Source organism: Hetaerina americana, unplaced genomic scaffold (assembly GCF_022747635.1).
Source record: "Hetaerina americana unplaced genomic scaffold, ioHetAmer1.1.p SCAF_5, whole genome shotgun sequence".
Taxonomy (NCBI): Eukaryota; Metazoa; Arthropoda; class Insecta; order Odonata; family Calopterygidae; genus Hetaerina; species Hetaerina americana.
In genome coordinates this window covers 50,772,568-50,791,819 of record NW_027287095.1, presented here as the reverse complement: position 1 = coordinate 50,791,819, position 19,252 = coordinate 50,772,568, and the positions used below count along the sequence as shown (strand labels likewise).

The following is a 19,252-nucleotide window of genomic DNA, read 5'->3' as shown; positions in this document are numbered from 1 at the left end:
GAAATATTACATGGAGTGAGGAAAGTGAGAGTTGTGGGAAATTTGGAAGAAAAAGTGGATGAAAGATATAAATATGGGATGCCGCGCTATGCCATAAAAGGGAGAAGGTTACTTAATCGGGGACAAGGGAGGAAGAAAGTAACCTTTTTGGACTACATGAAGGGTTTGGAAACAATGAAGATGTGAATATAAACCATAAAGACACGTTACAGCAGAAGGGGATTATAATATGAAGAACCTTTCCCTAGATTCACCTGAGTGAACAAAAGCTTTTAGGGTATTAAAAAGCAGCATACTTGGACGAGGTACACCGGCTATAATAATGATTTGCTTGTCAGCGTGCTCTATGAAGAATGGAAATGTTTGTCACACTTCAAATGTGAGTTGCGTGATCTTTTTATATATTCCGTGCAGATATTTGAAAGTTTTTCATCTATCCTATATTTCATCTGTAACCCCTTTTATCAAACTTTTACGGGCGAATTTTTAATGCACAGCAATTCCAATAAAACTCTTAGACTAAAATAAGGGATTGGATTATTTGTTTTTAGCTGTTCTCTTCCAAGCTAAGGGCATACGGAAATATTGGAAACCTTTGCCGGAAGTTCGTTCTTCAATTTTAATGGTGGCAATTTATGGAATATGTGGTTACGAGAAATGAATTAATGAATACTTTGCTTGAAAGATAGTGGCATTTTTTTGGTGGTGGTATTATTCTTTTTTTTCAAGAATTAGGATCAGAGGATTAAAGGTTTAACATTTTGAGATATGTTAGGCGTGTACCGAACTAAGACACTACTGCAAAAGAAATACCAGATTTGGAATTGATCCCTGGTATACTATGAGAAATATTCTTATTCAATTATATGGTCACGTAGTAATGAATGTAAAAGTTTTTACTTTAATTTTATGCTAGGGTCACGTTGTATTCTAACTTTATGTCATAAACATCTACTCTTTTTCTACAATTATCGTTGCTGTGTTTTTCTTTGTTACATGTGTAAATTTGTTCTGTGTTAAAATCTTTAATCTTAAGACGGAAAGTATCCTATCGTGAAAGTATCTGTACTTTTGTTCCATATGTATTTTTATTCCCTTTTTTCTTACGTTTCATAATCTCTGCATCGATACATTTACGTAAAGTTGCTTATTGAAGTACCTCAGGTATTTCTGAATTTTAATCTGAGTTGTTGAATATACAGGGTACAAAAATGTGTACTACTTGAACGACAATGGCTTGGGATCCCAAGGATTATCAATTAGACAATTTAAACGAAAATCTTACTATATCTCTGTGTTCATGAGTTATTTAGTTTTCTGTACGTATTAGCCAGCTTTTAACCCAATTCTTATAAATATTTTAAATCTTTCCTTCACTGTATAGTGAAAAGTATTTTAATTTAATTTTTTATTAGGTTCATTGAATTGTTCATTTTTTTTCCTTTTAAGCTCTATATTTCCATACAATCTTATCTTGGTTTATTATGATGTTGGAAGCCCCACAGCACTTCCGAAATTTAGTAATCATACTGATTCAACGTAGTATTTCTGTCCATATCTTATTTTATCTCATATAAATAATACCTCATATGGCAATCAATTTTTTGGAATCAGCGTCCGCTTTCCTTGTGGAATGTTCTTTTGAAAATGATATAAACAGTTTCGCACTACCCTTTAAATGCTCCCCTTTCTTCTGAAAGGTCTCTGATTATACCGTAGTTATTATTTCTGACATATTCTCTCATTAAAGTACCCGTTGTAATTGTACAACGCCAGTGGAGAGGAGAGCATGTACACGATTTTTTCCTTTATCCTCGATAAACTTTTCTTGTTGACCATAAATGGGTTCCTTTGTTAACTCTCTAACTACTTCATTTGAATGTCAACTTACCACCGTAACTTATAGCTGAACATCATTTTTTTCGAAAAACAAAGAGTTATTAAATAGGAACAGTCTGCTGAATACAAATGAAATCCAATCGATATTTGATTGAAATGAGCCTAAACCGAAAACATATGTTTTCCTAAATTTTCTCTGAGGAAGGTAGTAGCCTAGTGTTCAAATCTGAGTTCAAAATCATTCTTATCATTTTTGGTAAATTCCTAATTGTAAATATCAAAATAAAGACGATTCGATGTTTTCCATTAAATAAAGATATGAACTGAGTCATGTCAAGCGTATTGCCTAGGCTAGGCCATCTGTTCCCGAGTTTAAGACATTGTCAGTGGCTGCAGATCCAATTTTTGACTTTTCAATCTGTTAAGAGGCCGAAGAACTATTCTCTCTCCAATTAAATTCGTTTTCCTTTGTTTAAACCATATTTTAAGTCAAGAGACTTGGTCTATTGTTAGTTTAGGTTTCATTTTTTAAATATAATTCAATTATTTAATAAAGCATTATCAGAAATGACACGGTTTATGTTAAAAATAAAAAATAGAGAGAAGTTTTAATAGTGTACTCTTTTTAGGCGTACAATATTGCTCGTTATTTGTTTGGTATATTTTTTGTTCCATCTTCTCCTTTGTATGTGTATTCTTTTCTCTCATTAAATTTCTCCGCGTTCTTTTCTTAAACAAGTGTGATGCATGTGAAGTTTTTTCAGGCCTCGGGGATTTGGCCAATTAGTAACAAACCTTTTTAGTTCAAAGCATCAGTTACTAAATCGAAAAAGAGATGTAAATTTAATTAAAGAAGATTAAATTCAAAAATTATAAGGAGAAGAAAGAAATGGTGAGAAAGAGGAATGGGAGTTAGCAAGGTGAAGAGGACACAGGGAAGAAAAGACAATCGCACGAAGGGCACCACTTACCTATTGAAGATGAAGTTGCTGAAAGTAGGCCGTAGGGAATCACTTTAGATTCTGAATTAAATGGATTGTCTTTAAGAATACGTTGGAAGAATACAAAAGAGACGCTTTGTAATTTATGGCTGAGTAAAGGTTCTTCGTGTATTTTTATTGACATCGTGACTTAACAAGTGATAATTCTTGAAGAAGTGTGTGTACGATTTGTGGGAAAATTGGTGAGTTTAAAGAGAGGAGTGAGAGTAAAGACGTGAAATACGTTGAACAGTTATTATCCTCCGCTATTTTTAACTTCATATTATTTAACCAACATTTTTATTTTTGAAATGAACTCAGTCAACTCCATCGAAGTCAAATGTTTGAATAAACAGTAAGATGACAAATTTTGAGAAGGAATGAAAAGGCGACATCTAATACAGCTTAATTTTTGTTATAAATAAATAAGGGAGCATAATCGATGAATCAATGAGTGAAGCATGGCAGTTCTATTATCTAAATGAACCTAGTTAATTTTAAAGCAGAGGTAGTGATCCTGATGTATATGCAACCCGTAATTAGTGTTATGTGTGCTGCCGATGCTACAGGATATTAATAATTTCTTATCAGCAGAAGGATTTTTTGATCCCCTATTATATCTTTTCCACTTTCGCGGTCAAATATCAAATGAATATTATTAAATAATGATATTTTATAATAGGATTTAACATACCTCATAGAAGAGAATATACTACCGTTACTAAACTATGGGAACCAAAGCACTGCAATTCGGGCATTAATTTCTTTTCATTGTCCTCCACAGGCTAATTTTTTTCCGCTATCTTTCCTGTTTCCTTATGGTATAAAATTCAATTTAAAAACTAATGCACGTTATTTAAATGCAAACATAAAATATAAAGTCATTTATGCAAATTAATTTGAAAAGTTTCCATTATTACAACATTAAATTCGGCATAGCACACTCTCCAAATTTCAATAAATTCTTGGTTATTACCAACAGCAACAATTTTTATTTTTATAATTAATAATACTGATTGAAATTGATTGGAAAAATAAATGAACTGCATGTACTCGTCCGTTTGGATGCTATGCTGTGTTAAGCCTTTTCTGCCTGTTGTATATGTTACCTAAGAACATAATGATGCTGAACTTCCCCCTTTATTCCCATTTGTGATTGCCGACAAATATTATGTATGGTATGTGTATTTTGGGGACGTGGATAAATTATTTAGACTTCACGATGATGTCTCACATATTTTTGATATTCCTAAGGCGATTTCTAAGAGGTCACTTCAATACAGAATGAGAACCAATTTTTCATTCTTATAATATGCTGTGCAAAATTTTTCTTTTATCTAATATTGTTAAATTAATGTATAACGTATATTTTATGTCAGTTTCATTGATTATATTCTCATTTTGAGAAAGCGGCCGCCGTTGGAAGTTGTCACATGTTTAGTTTGCAAACGCCTCTATGCTGATGAAAAACCCCTTCCACGAATGTGGTTTCTTACATTGAGGAACAGTAAAAAGCCATTCGGTGCTAGATATAAACCTTAAAGAGAGAAAACAACATGATTAACAATAACTTGTGCTATATTGAGCAACAACATTCACGACGTTCGTTCATGCGTAATCATTATGCAACACCCAGTTTCTTTATGGAAATGTGATCTTTTGCGATCCATATGGCTGGGCAGAATTCGCTGCTAATCTCTATGGTGTGTATTAGTTACAACATTGAGTTCTGTTACGAACTTTTGATACCTAATTTCTAGAATACGGTAAATGTGCATAACCATATCCTTCTAAATAGAAGCCAACAATGATATTTTTTGGTGCTTTTGTGATGCCGGAGATATTTAAACGCACCTTTGCTGTTTGCTCTCAGGATTGAAATAGAATAAGCTATATTGAATCTGCAGTGATAAGTTTCAATCGAAACTCCTCATCTTCCAGAAAAATGAACTTTGACTGAACACAAATCTGCTCGCAGAAGCTCTATTGCTAGGTCATCAGCTGTTTTGGAATCTATCGCGCAGAAATACGTCCGATGAGCATTATTCTCATAGCAACCTGTTATTGATACTCAGTGAACGTTTCAATAATTTTTAATGCTCTTAACTTTATCTGACGATCTTGTCTCACAATAGGATCAGCGGTGCTAATGGTTATGTAGGTGAGAGTAATGACTAGAGACGCTGGTCTACCTTTCTTTGAAATAATCAACCGTCTTTAAATATATGAAGCCACAACATATCTGTTCTCAATGGAATAAAATATCTTTAGAATTCGAATTTCTCATCAAGTAGTCCTGGATTGGCACTTCCTCTAGGAAAACTCTAAGTTTCATTGCAATGCATTTCTGGTCGCGTATTCCCTCCATCGTTACCAAAGGGGAACTGATTATGTTTCAACTTAAATCAGTTCCCGCCGATCAAAAATTGAAATCAAATCATTGAAACTTATTCTAACATACATTACAAATTAAGTAAAAAATATAATTTAAATTAAATATAAATCAAATTTTCATTTCAAATTGTTCATTAATTTAAAATTATAATCACTAATGAATTAAAAACTCCTTATTATCCCGAAATAAGTGCTAGTTCTTTCGGAAACCAAATATCATCAAGGCATTTCAGTCAATTGTTTATCGATACAAAGTTAAATAAAAATGTGTAATATATACTTTTATTTTATACTCCATATTACATTAATATGTAGTCTGTCTTTTGCATAAATCTATAAATAATATATCCGCGTGTCAAAATAATTTCAAAATATGTCTGGGATTTATTTTTTCCGGTGTTTATTTCGTAAGTGTCTGTGCTGTAATATTTGCGAATAATGATTTGATGTACGTAAACGCGTGAGTGTACATAATAACGTCGTTTTCTCCGAGATGACAAAATGTCCCCCTCGAATGTTTTGTGAGGAAAATATTTTGCTAAATTTATGATTTAGGAAGGTTATATTTCTTATTTTATTTCCATTCCCAATATTTTTCCGATTCTGTGGTAGCTTTATTATTCTATCGATATTTTATTATAGTAAATCTCCTTTTTGCATTAACTCTCAAGTATAGGATGAGTTCCCATACTATTTGTGGAACATATCTATTATAGCTTTGTAAAATGAATTGAATGTATAAAATGAATATTAAAAACCCACGTTTTCTTTGTTATATTCTGATTTCTAGTTAGAACAATCTCTATCGTCTCTTCCCTAATTTTTATTAGGGAAGAGACGATAGAAAGAGAAATAAGAAGACATTTATTCCACTTATCTGTTATTAATTACCTATTTTTGTCTTAAGAAACATATTTGTCATAAATTTAGCATATTAACTCATTTAAGTTACTACAAAGTGTTCGAAGACATATTATCTAAAGGCTTTGTTAAAGCAGTAGGGAAATCAAGTAATTCTCTATTAATCATTTCTTTATATTTAAAACTATGCCAATCATAAAAGACCGGTGTAATTTAAATAGGTTCGCAGCTTGTTAACGAGAGAAGATAAGTTTAAGGGCAATATTTTTATCTTAGCGAAGCTCACCAAATGTTAGCTTTCAATTCTTTTCCAATTACCTTAGAAAATTATCATGTTCATTTCTACCTAAATCTCCATCGCCCCACCACCGTAGCTTTTAATGAGCCTTTCGCTAACTCAAAAGAGGGTAATTCGTTTCTTTCTGGGCAAGCGAAAAGAGTTTCTCAAGTCTGAACTCTCCCTTCCTCATAACCTAATATTGTAAAACTTGCTTCCTTCATGGTAGCATATCTTTGATATCTTTGAAATTTCTGAATTTCTTGTCGGAATGTTGCATTAAAGGAATTAAACAGCGGCTCACATTTCCGAATTTTTGAGAACTTTAATAATTCCTCGAGATTTAGATATTTTTTACAAGAAAAGTCTTTATTCGGGTAATTCATTGAAATTCGAAATCATTATTTTAACATCAATAGATACCGGATATTATAAATTTTATTTGCTTGTGATACATTACATAATTATTTGCTAAACGTTTTAACAACATATGCAGAGACTATTCGTAGAAAAGTCAAAGTGCGTCAGGGTTTAACGAAATTTAAAGCAATATCGAGTGAAAGCTTTTTCTATATTTGTTAGAGCTGAACATGTTAGAATTAAGATACTCCAAATTATTAGACCAAATGTTACATAAATTACACTCTCTCAGAAAAATTAACTACTGTTATATTTTTCATTTATGGTGAGATTCTTCACTCTTAGTCGGATCCAACAGGCGAAGTTTTCCTTTACTTGCGTAGGTGTAAGTCTCTGCAGCCTTTCCGTCCCTCTTTAGAAGCTTGCAGAGATTTGAGTAGCTTAATTCAAACGTTCTGACGTCTTGATGATTGTAGTTACTTTGTGTGAGTTGACCTTCTAATTCAGGTGGGAGGGAGATAAGTAGCTACCACAACGGAATCCTTAAATGTCGTTTAATGCTCTCAACGCGAATGATTTGGCATACTTTATTTTTATACCCTTTTTCTCCGACCATTCATCTCTCCCACTTTGCCACGGTAAAAAAATTAACCGTAAAAAACCCCACTCTCTTGGGTCCAAAGCAATCTCTTCCCTTCTCTCCCTCTCGCCCGCATCAGACAACCGCTGGGGTTGCGTGCAGGGTAGCAGGACCACCTCCCGTTTCTCGAAAATCTGGCAACGCCGCTCCATCCCAGTCCTCCTCCCCCCTCGGCATGCTACTGGTGCGTTTGCAAGGAGAAACCTTGTCGGTCCCTTGCCTCCCCAGATCCCAGATGAAGGAGGGAATGAGCGGAGAGATAGATGCTTTCTGTAAGCGTGTTTCGGTGCGGGAGGCTCGGTCCAGGGTTGATTGAAAACTTCGTTGGGAAGAGGAGACGATGGGCTCGTAGAGGTAAAAAAGGGGAGGTGACTCAGGGTGATTTAGGGAAAATTTGGGAAGGACTAAGGTGTAGAGCAAAGTGTGCATGAGAGCCGTTTTCACCGAATTTCGCTACGTGGTTTAAGGCGGTATCCACGGGGTGCCATTGCGGACGTTCCCCTTGATGTGGACGGAGCGCGCGACCCGGTTTCCCTACCCAAAGTGCCGCGTGGTGAGGGGGTGTCGCCGCTTCATTCACCTCTCCTACCAAAGCCGTTCGGCTGGAAGAAGAGGCGGATTCTTGGAGGATGAGGGAGAAATAGGAGAAAGGAGGAATTTTTTTCTGAATTTCGTCCACGTGTAAATGGCCTTCGCGCCGCTGGAATTCATGTATCGCCCGGTCGAGAATTTTTTTCTTCTTTTTTAAAATCCCGCATTCGGAATTCCGGATCCGTCAGAGGAAAGTTTCACTCGCGTCGTCAAGATGTTTTTTAGCATCGCACGCGACCAGAGTCGTCGAAAATTGTCGAGTGAGGATGAGAAGTGTCACTTCAACGCCTTCGCGTTACGGTTGAAAATAGTTGATAGGGAACGGAAGTTGTGAGTTTAATTTCTTAGAATCAGGAAAGCTGTAACGCCAAGCTAAAATTTGTAAATAAAATGAATGGATATCCAAAGCTCATGGAGTTTTTCGTGAATCAGTCCGGGTGAACAGATCGTACCACGGACAAAAAAATCAGAGAAACAGAACTGAAAAACAATAATTTTAACAAATCCTGTTTTTCTGAAAGATATATGTGATACACTAGTTTCTCCTAGATCCCCACTAGTAGTATTACCGTTCAAATTCCGTCCCATCCGACAATCATTTATTTCACCCTGCATGATTAGGGAGGTAGCCTTCCGTTACAGTTAGGGGAATACTGTCAGGGATTATTAGGTCATAATTTTGTAAGCTATTCCATTAAATATTTTGTTTCAATAACAGTATTATTGTCATTTGTTGATATATATTATTCATAAGCCATTCAGAACACCTAAAGAACCAGCTACGTTAGTAATGTACGCTACTGGCAATGATTCGGATATTTCCTATGAATAGATGCACATGCTTACGGTGCCTTTCCTTGAAGATATGTCCCATCACTGATTCATGGTGGATAAAATAGGATAATAATAATTTTCCATAATAATTGTAATGACACTAGGTTTATTTGAATAATTCTCATACGAGCAAGTTTGACTTCGTTACTGAATGATAAGCTAAATTTAGTCTACATATCAAAAGAGGTATCGAGAAGTAAAAGGATATTTTTAGATATTTATGTTTTTGATAAACATTTAATTTGGACATTTTTATTTCTAATCCATGGTGACAATAGATTGTTTTTGGACAATCCCATTTTTCATGTGTAATCAAGTTCATAAAAATGATACGAGTAAATATAAGGCGTCCAAGTCTTTGCTTCTTAATTATCTATCCCGTTTTTTGGATTCCGTTTAGGCAAGGGAAATTTGGAATATTGTACGAGTGTTGGATTTCTTTAAGAGTAAGGAGTAGTACTTGAGGGTGGAGAGGATTTATATATCATAGAATTTTCTCATGCCTTAGAATGAATACAATGCGTTAGCCGACGAAAGGCTTCGGGATGCTACCAATTTTTTTGTCTTCATCCGGCAAAGGGTGCAACTTATTTTCTTTGCATGATTGTGGGAGGAGTCTATAGGAAGTGTAGAAATGGCAATCATTATTTTTCAAGGAGTTAAAGATATTTTAAATGATGACTACAACTTTGCGGAATGTGAGCGGTGGGCAACTTGCGTCATAAATTAACTGGGATCAAAAGATTAGAGTCTTTGTATGCATGCTTCATTTCATAACACGCAATTAGTAGAGGATCTTATGGAGTCAGGTGTTTCTTCTTCAAAAGTATATATTTCGAATTCCAACTCCACATCATTCCGATCACTGATACAACTGCTTTAAATATAGCTGTGAAACTTAATTTACGGATGAGGCTTAATTTGTGAGAAGACATTGAACCGTACTGTGAGACGGAAAGATAAGTGCAAGATACAAATGAAACAAACTTCGCACTCAAAGGTGAATTCCTGCGTAAATTCCACCCATAACCCTAAGGGTGGAATTGACAAAGTTATTACGATATCTTTCTTGATGGAGAACTTCCTCATCGACCTGAGAGAGTTTCGACAATATTTATTGGGATATTTTATTTTGTTTAGTTAAATTAAAGTTTCAATGGAACATTGTCTAACGAATTTCTTAAAACTTAGCGCTATTCACAATTATTCCAGTTCGTTTTCTTTTTTCCCTTTCTTCATATGCTTACGAGAGGATCTGGTATTTCAGAGGGTAGAGCGCGGGTCGCCTGACCAGGTGTACCGGGTTCAACTCCTGAGGACGTTTATCCCAAATTAACAAATCAACCTCCTGGTATTTAACTGTGGTGAAATCATATTTTTTTTAATATAGTTACATTTGACGGCACAGAGAAACATCTGAACTTGTCAAGAGGAATGTCGGGATGAAATGAAAAACAACCGCTTTGGACGGAAAAGATATCGCGAAGGATCTAGAATAACGTCTGTGATATTATTTTGAGATTTTTATGGGAATCAACTTTATTTTCTGATAAGAGCACTTTCCATACTCCCATAAACAAAGCAATATGTATAATATCAGGGATCTTAGGTCGTCCTGCGCTCAAAATACTAATGATCTTACTAATTACATTCTTAGCATTAGTATTATGAGAACTTTTTAGATTTTGGTCCCGTGAAAGTTGCAGAGGTTTCTCAGTGCCCCAGTAAAAGGTAATTTCCCTAAAATTGCATGCACTACTGAATTTCATCTCATTAGAATTCCGGATTTATTTGCAAAAAATCTGCAGATATTTTCAGAAATTTTACTCTGTTTCTGATTACACGTTTATTGATTAGTGAATATGAGGAGCCTTCTTGTCAGTGGCCGAATAAATTGATTGCGTTGTCACGAAAGCTTTTACAGCTGCACAGCATCGAAGAAAGTTTCGATTTAAAGGAGATAACTTCAGGCGTCACTTTGTGGAAACGATACATATTGCAAAAGAAACACTTGGTTTTTCCACATAAAATATTTATTCACGACCTAGGTTTCGACGCTCAGCGTCATCTTCAGGATCTGACCTGGAGATGACGCTGAGCGTCAAAACCTAGGTCGTGAATAAATATTTTATGTGGAAAAACCAAGTGTTTCTTTTGCAATAAGTTTCGATTTGTTTGTGTATAAGTGTGAATAAGTAAGCTGAGTTTACGAAATTTTGGTAAAATTAATATATAAAATACTGAAAAACTCCCTGGTACCGTCAAGTGAAGTGAACAGTATAGCAAACACAGTTTTCTTACTACCCCGTTATGAAATTTTAAATAATTCATAGGATAATGGTAAATATCAACCCTATTTTCCCTTCGTCATATTTTCCATTCGATTGCCACACTCAATTAACGTATTTTATGTGAAAATAACCTCGTGTAGTCGATTCCTTTATGTTGACATAATATGCAACCCCACCTCCCTTTCCATAATCTTGAAAAATACAACTCTGGTTCTACCTCGTTCTAGGCGTTTGTGCATTTATTATGCTTATGCAAGTGTACAATCAGTTAGATCCTTCTTCATCCTAGCTGCCCTTCACTTCACTAACCGATCCGTTCCCCCTTCATCTCACTAATGATCCTCGCCCTTGCATCTGCCCTCTACCTCCCCCCGACTCCAGTTATATCATGTAAAAACCTTAAGATATTGCAAGATGATGTTACTTTGTACCGGAAACGATCGCAAGGATGTAGAATAGGACATTATTTTCCTTCCTTCTCATCATGAAAGAAAGTGACGCTGCCCACCATCATTGGTCCTCTTATTTTGATAAGATATCTATTTTCTCTTACTTTTAGAGTTCGTTCATTAACTTTTTATCCGCCCAGTTTTCTTCGTCAACTTCTTCCAGGCCACCCATTCCCGTCACCTTGAGACTATTGTTCTCCCCTCTTCTGATGACCCATGTTTCACATCCGTGCATAAACAAGATACTCCAGTCTAACATTTAAATTAATTTTCCTGGTTTACAGTGCTCGTATGTTCCCTCTTAAATTATTTTTTTTTACCTTAGCTGTTCTGTTCTTTTCCTCATTTCGGACTTATTCCTATCTTTGTTATATACGATTCTCCCTATGGGAAGCAGCAATTTCAACCTGGTCCGAGAAGGTATCAGATGGATTGTTATTAAACATTTCAGTACACCGAGAATAAAACTTTCCGTTCGTGCGTGTAGCCACGTCACTGCAGATGAAATGCAGACGCGACCAGCAAGGCACTTCGAAGACAGTCTAAATGAGGCTCAAGTGTTACTCGAGGAAAGCCCAGCACACCCCTATCTATGTTCGAGGTGCACGTGGGAAATAAAATGGCCTACGGATTTTCGCTGACTGGCGGGTGGGGGTGACCGAGGAAGTGGTATGCAGCACTCCATTTGGAAATGAAAAAGTAGGGAGTGTGTGTTTGAGGGAGAAGAAAAAGAGAGAGGCGGACGTGAGCTGATTTTACGCAGTGGCAAGAGGAAGTTCGAAGGACGTGGTGGGGGGGAGGAGAGGGTGGAAAGGAAGGAAGGGGTGGGGCAGGATCCTCCCCTTCGTACTCTCCCCTTTCCCTCAAACGCTCCAAACACGTGCGGAAGAAAGGGGTGCGGGGTGGGAGTTTCCGGAAGAAGTCCCCGGATCCGAGGGTATGAAGAGCAACCACGAATGGATGTCTTATCCCATCAACCCGAGTGAGTGTCGCGGGATGTGGAAACGGCGGAGTGTTTGCACTTGGTTCTACTCCCTTGCTCTGAAATGGCGCCAGTTCGTAGAGGAAGGGGGAGGGGGGAATTTGAAGAAGGGTGGGAGGGAGGAGGAGTGAGGTTTCTGTGGGGATCTCGTGGCTAAGTCTTCCGCCGTGTGATTCGATTTCTTCCCCGTTTTCCCCATCGGTGTCTTTTAATAACTTCCACAAGAGGCTCCCTCTCGAGATTGGAGTCAGTCGTGCCCATCATCCTTCCTCACCCTCCCCCCCTCCCTCTCCCAATACTGGACCCCCCCAAGAGTTTTCCTATGGAAACCATTGGTAAATTATATGAGCCGAATATATCCCCACAACGTCTCTCCTTTAGTCAATGCTCTTCATTTTTTTGCGAAAAGATAACGAATTTGCCTCAAATTTCATCATTTTCATCGATTTTAACTCAACATGTATGACTGATTCAGTTTTAGACTATGAAAATTCATACCAAAACTCTCTGTACAGCTGTTACTTATGAAAGAATTGGACGATAATAACGTAATGGTCCTAGATTAGAGATCCAGTATCTTGAACTGAAATTGAAACAATATTTCAATGTACAACACTAAGTAACTTTAAGGGCTCCGGTAGCACAAACCGAGGTAATGTTGCCATTTTGGTTAAACTTAATACAGATATAGCACTAACTTACTGCATTGTCTTCCAACAATATAAAACGAATAAGATTTTTTAATATACCATCTTTAAGTATTTATATCTAGTAAATTAGTAAATTAAAGGCGAACATGTTTTGAGTGTTGGTAGTAAGGGAGGATACTTATAAAATAAAGGGAGAATTAGCTTTGTGGGCTTGAAGTAAAATGTAAAATCCAATAAAGCAGATTCATAAAGAACAAGACTCCAATGTACCTTCCACCCTTTCGCTGAGCATATTCAGAGCTAATAATAGAATAGGGATGGAGACTTTTCCACACTACCCTTAATGTGTTAATTTTACATACGCTTAAGGTTTAAATCAGACTTTGTAACCCGTTAAAAACTACCTTAGCATTTATTACAACGATAAATTGTGATAAATGCATTAACATAATATCTATGAGCTTTCATAGTTTTTATTTTGGACTCGGCGAAGGGTTGCATTTAAATAAAGTAATAATTGAGAAGGAGTACAAGACATGGCAACATACGAAATATTTTCCTTTTTTCCATCTCAATAACTTGCTGGAAATCACATCTGAAAATTGTACGTATGATATGTAAGCATGCGCTCGAGGAGATTTTTTTGGAAAAACACCACAGGTTCCCTCATTGGGAGAAATTAGAATTACTTTAAATCAGTGGTGTGGCTTGATAGTTAGTTTGGGTAGAATCGAGACCTGTGGATGTTTCCCTTGAACAACCAGCCCACTTATTCCACTTTTATAGGGCACATAAACGTGCCCCACACTCACCCACAGATGTCATGGCGCAGCCCCCAAGCTGATCGCAACCCGAATGACTAATCACTCAAGAAGTAGCTTTTATTTACCTAATTCAACTGCTGTCTTTGAGAATAGCGTCAATTCTCCTAGCCTACGTGAATAAGGCTTCTCCAATGACGGAGTCATCCTTAAGATAGAAACTAGACGCATTGGAAATTTTCACTTAAGGGTATTGGTCCACTGTTTCATTGGCATTGAACTTTTCTTTTTCGATTCCATTGAGTGGTCACCAATTAAAATGAGTTGATTATTCCCATAGTTCCGGTGTTCGAGGTGCTCCCTTAAAATTCTCTTAGGAAAAGCTGAACCAATTTTTACCATGGTTTTTCTTTTTCAATCCAAAGGTTGAAGACGGGTTGGTCGGTGAAGACTCAGCAGCTTCAGTCTTTCGGTGCTCCAAAACCAGTGGCGCTCGACGAATCGGAGCAGGCGGCCATCTTGAGAGTCATCAAGAGGGCGGAGGCGTTAGAAGCCAACGAGCAGGAGAGGATAGGGTAAGAATCAATCATAATTCATGCTATCACTAGTTTAAAAATATTTATATTATTTGTCTCTTTGTAAGATCTTGCATCATCTGTCTCCGTTTTGACTAAACGCTTTAGCTTGAAACAATACCCAAAAAGGTAGTTACAAGGGCAACCGTTTCTTATTAGCGTGCATGCATGTTTTTCAAGCATTTTTTTGTCTGCATATATATATATATATATATATATATATATATATATATATATATATATATATATATGCACACTCAAAGAAATACGCTGCTGCTATTTAATCAAAGTATGAATGTGTATATATATTTATGTATATATAAATATTTTTTTACACATATATATACATATATATGTATGTATATATGCATATAAAAACCATAAACACAGTAATCAACCCGAAGGGTGGTTTAGTAGGTGATGGTAGAGATCACCCTAAGCCCTATACGGTGTGTGAAAATTCACACATCATGGTAGGGGGGCCAGTTCCTTTCCCTGTGCCGGTTATGGTTTCCCAGGAAGACCTGGTACCCGAAAAATCACCTAGCTTGGGTGGAGCTGCAGGTGCCCAGAGTGCCCTGGAATCGAACCCGGGACCCTCTGGTCAGCAGTCCAACGCTCTACCCACTGGACTACCGCGACCCACATATATACATATATATGCATATAAATATCCCCGAAATGGAACGCTCTTCGGCGACGCACAAATATATGAAAACACACATGTAGATTTTCAAAACATATAAACACAAAAAAGTACACTCACATATGTAGTTTTGACGTTTCGACGGCACGGCGGTCGTCATCAGAATCACTTTGAATCACGTTAAAATCATTCTGATGACGACGGTCGTGCCGTCAAAGCGTCAAAACTACATATGTGAGTGTACTTTCTTTGTGTTTCTATGTTTTAAAATCTATATAATTTGTTTATATATTTATCTACATAATTAATATATTTGTATGTAAAATTTTATATATATATATATATTCATATTATTTATACACATTTCATAAATGCTGATTCTACATTCAAGATATTTTGTTTTATGTAATTATGTGAAGACTGATTTAATTTATATAAACAAACATTAAGACACATACCATAAATAAAATAAAACGACGTCTGTTTAATCTCATTTTGACAAAAGCCCATGTTTTATAATTTATTTCAAAAGCATATGTGACTTTTTTATAGTACCAATTTCGATTGTGTGTAAACTCAGATGCGTAGGTTGAAATTTTTATGTGTTAGACGTCATGGGGCACCCCTACGACACTGCTGTTTAAGCCAACTCTAGCTCTTTCAACTCTTTTATATTTGTTTTTATAGTTCTCTTTGTCTCTTAAGAAAACGAGCTCCAACTCCCGCGGAGGTTTTAAGCCTTTATGTTTTCTTAGCACCGCCTGCAGTGGGCATTTTTGGGATTCATCATCCCACTTTAGAAACTGAGAAATATTTCAACTTTTACTGTCGTGACTTTATAGGCACTCGTATTCTCTTCAACGGTTATGAATTAGCTGGATTCATTTGCCTTATGACTGCCTTTGCACCTTAGTAACAAATTTTGTTTTCTTTTTACGACATAAGGTCTGTATAAATTTAAACATAAGTACACTCTTTATGTTTTTTGTAACTTCTACTAGGGTTCACGAATAATATTCAAATTTGATCGCTATCTGCCCTTTCTTTTTTTGCTAAAATCATTTTATTTATCATACGCAAAAAATTGCATTTTTTTTAAATGTGCTGTTTCTTTATTGGGATTTAATACTTTTTAAATAGAACTTAAGTTTAAATCAAATCTTCCATCATATCCTCGATTCACCTTATTATTTAAATTACAAAACATATTCAATTTAAGTTAACCTTTCAAATTACAATTACTTAACTATTAAATATAATTTAAAAATATATAATGAAAACTTCGTTGCAATTTTCCACAGTTAAAACTTTATTGCCGACCATGGTTTCGATACACTGTATCATCTTCAGGTGAGGAAAAATACAAGGAGAAGGGATATATATACACAAGTTACAAGAAGGGGTGGCAGGGGAGGAGGGAGCGGGGGAAGGGGGGGGGGGGGTTTGTCATAAAAGGAGAAAGGCAGGAAAAACCAATGGAACCCCCGAAGTGCGGGCAGCTCACTCTTCGGGGGGAGGAGGGGGGGGGGGAAGGTGTCGTCATGAAGGGCACTGAGGGAAGTTAATGGACAAAAGTGGGGAGGGGCAAGAGAGGAACTGAATGTCGTTAAGTAGCTCTATCTTCTGGTTTCTCCGTTGGATAATCTCTAAACTCTCGAGAGCGTCCAATTTCTTGCTCTTTTTGAATTTGTGCAACGGCTTAAATTCAAAATCCGGGGAATGGTTCTTCTCCAAAAGGTGGGTGGCAAAGATGGATGTGGTGTGGCCTAACGTATAACATTTCCGATGCTCCTTGATGCGTGTGGCGAAATTTCGTCCAGTCTGTCCCACATAAGTCGCATTACATTGGCACTTTAATTCATAAACACCACACTGTTTTTTGATGTCAAATTTATCTTTGTTTAAGCAGAGTGCTTTTGATATGGAAAAAGGGGTGTAAAATGAAACACGGAATTTATCCTTGGGTAGAATGTTGGCAATTCTATAGGACAAAGAGTTTGAGAAGGGGATTTTGCACCATTTACGCGAGGGGTTGGAGTATGGCAGGAGGGTTGTGTGGAGCTCGACGGCACTTTTTCTCAGTTTTTTCCTTAATAGGGAATCAATGAGGTCGTCGTTGTAGCCATTCCTCTCTGCAATGAACTTGATGGTGGTGAGTTCTCGGTCAAAGGAAGTTTTAGGCATTGGAATGCTAATTAATCTGTGAAGCATGCAGTGGAAGCTTGCCAGCTTATGGGAAATGGGATGGCAAGAATCAGAAGGAATCACTAGGTCCGTATACGTGGGTTTCCTATAGATGGAAAAGACATGTTGGCTCTCTTTGATTTCAATCCCGAGGTCCAAGAAGTTTATTGACTGGTTCACTCCCATTTCCATAGTGAAATTAATTGAATTATGCCTGTTGTTTAAGAACTGCACAAATTGGCCCAACTGCCTTTCACTACCACACCAACAACATAGTATGTCGTCCACATACCTAACCAATAGACGATGTTCTTAATGAGTTTTTCGTTGGAATCAAACAGCTTTTCTTCAAAAAAGTCCATAAAGACTTCGGCTAACAGGGGAGAGAGAGGGGAGCCCATGGCAAGCCCGTTTTTTTTGCTTATAGTATGTACCATTGAAAAGGAAGTAATTTTGTTCCACACATATGTTGAGAAGCATAGAAATTTCTTGGATGAGGAGTTCGTTGGCTCCGGCCTTGCACAGTATGTTCTTGGCGTGTTCTAAGGCTTCCTGGGTCGGGATAGAAGTAAATAAGCTGCATACGTCGAAGGACACTAATTTGGAGTTCGGAGGTAACGTTATAGTTTTTAGGCGTTCCGTCAAGTCCACAGAATTTTTGATAGCATACTTGAGGCTGAAATTTGACAATTGGCGGACCACACCACATCAATCAGGCCACACCACATCCATCTTTGCCACCCACCTTTTGGAGAAGAACCATTCCCCGGATTTTGAATTTAAGCCGTTGCACAAATTCAAAAAGAGCAAGAAATTGGACGCTCTCGAGAGTTTAGAGATTATCCAACGGAGAAACCAGAAGATAGAGCTACTTAACGACATTCAGTTCCTCTCTTGCCCCTCCCCACTTTTGTCCATTAACTTCCCTCAGTGCCCTTCATGACGACACCTTCCCCCCCCCTCCTCCCCCCGAAGAGTGAGCTGCCCGCACTTCGGGGGTTCCATTGGTTTTTCCTGCCTTTCTCCTTTTATGACAAACCCCCCCCCTTCCCCCGCTCCCTCCTCCCCTGCCACCCCTTCTTGTAACTTGTGTATATATATCCCTTCTCCTTGTATTTTTCCTCACCTGAAGATGATACAGTGTATCGAAACCATGGTCGGCAATAAAGTTTTAAGTGTGGAAAATTGCAACGAAGTTTTCATTATGTCCCGGCGGGGGGAAATTCCTGCTACCTGCAACGTTGGGTCGAATTCCCTTCCTTTTACTGTCTCTTTGGGGGGTTGAGTGTTTTGTGGTGCATTTTCACGTGGTAGTGATGTTTCACATTCTTGCTTGTTGTGTCCTGGCTTGCGTGTTTTAGGATGGCTTTCGTGCTGTATCCTGGGGTGCAGTTTTTTGTGTTTTTTTGCGGTGTATGTGTTTGCATGAGTATTGGATGGAGGGAGTTTTGCATGAGTGTGTGCGCTGCTGGGGTGTAATTTTCCGTGTTGTTTTTTGCATGTGGTATTTTTCGTTTTTACGGTTGGTGACCTAACACCCCCCGCCACACGCCCTTGCGGCGGCTTGCGGGGTATTATGTAGATGTAGATGTAGATGTAGATGTCTCGATTCCACAATATCACGCCTGACTCTTCACTTTTCTTAAAAATATATATTTTGCAATTTCAGGCTTCACTTCGTGGTATTATCCGACGCCCATTTAAAAGGAGTTTTTAATTTTCTACGAACTTTATTTTCAGGTTCATCACGTTTTACTGACTTGCGGCATTTTCAGGTACCACGTTGTAACACGTTGTATCTGAAAGTAAAGTTTGTGGAAAATTAAAAACTTCTTACAAACAATTTCTTATGCAGAGTGTAAATTGATAGAAATAATTGTGCTTTTAATTTTGCAGTAATGCCACAACGTTTCTCCATAAATGAAAAATATCATACGT

The 19,252-nt window shown here is 37.2% G+C and overlaps 1 protein-coding gene across 1 annotated transcript in view; it reads left to right on the top strand.

Moving 5' to 3' along the window:
• The window catches only part of Rph (Rabphilin), a 157,556-nt gene that overhangs the window by 53,070 nt on the left and 85,234 nt on the right, over window positions 1-19,252 (top strand). Inside the window, exon 3 of the mRNA XM_071591913.1 lies at window positions 14,335-14,484. Coding sequence (XP_071448014.1) covers window positions 14,335-14,484 — 150 coding nt within the window. The remainder of the gene's footprint in view (window positions 1-14,334; window positions 14,485-19,252) is intronic.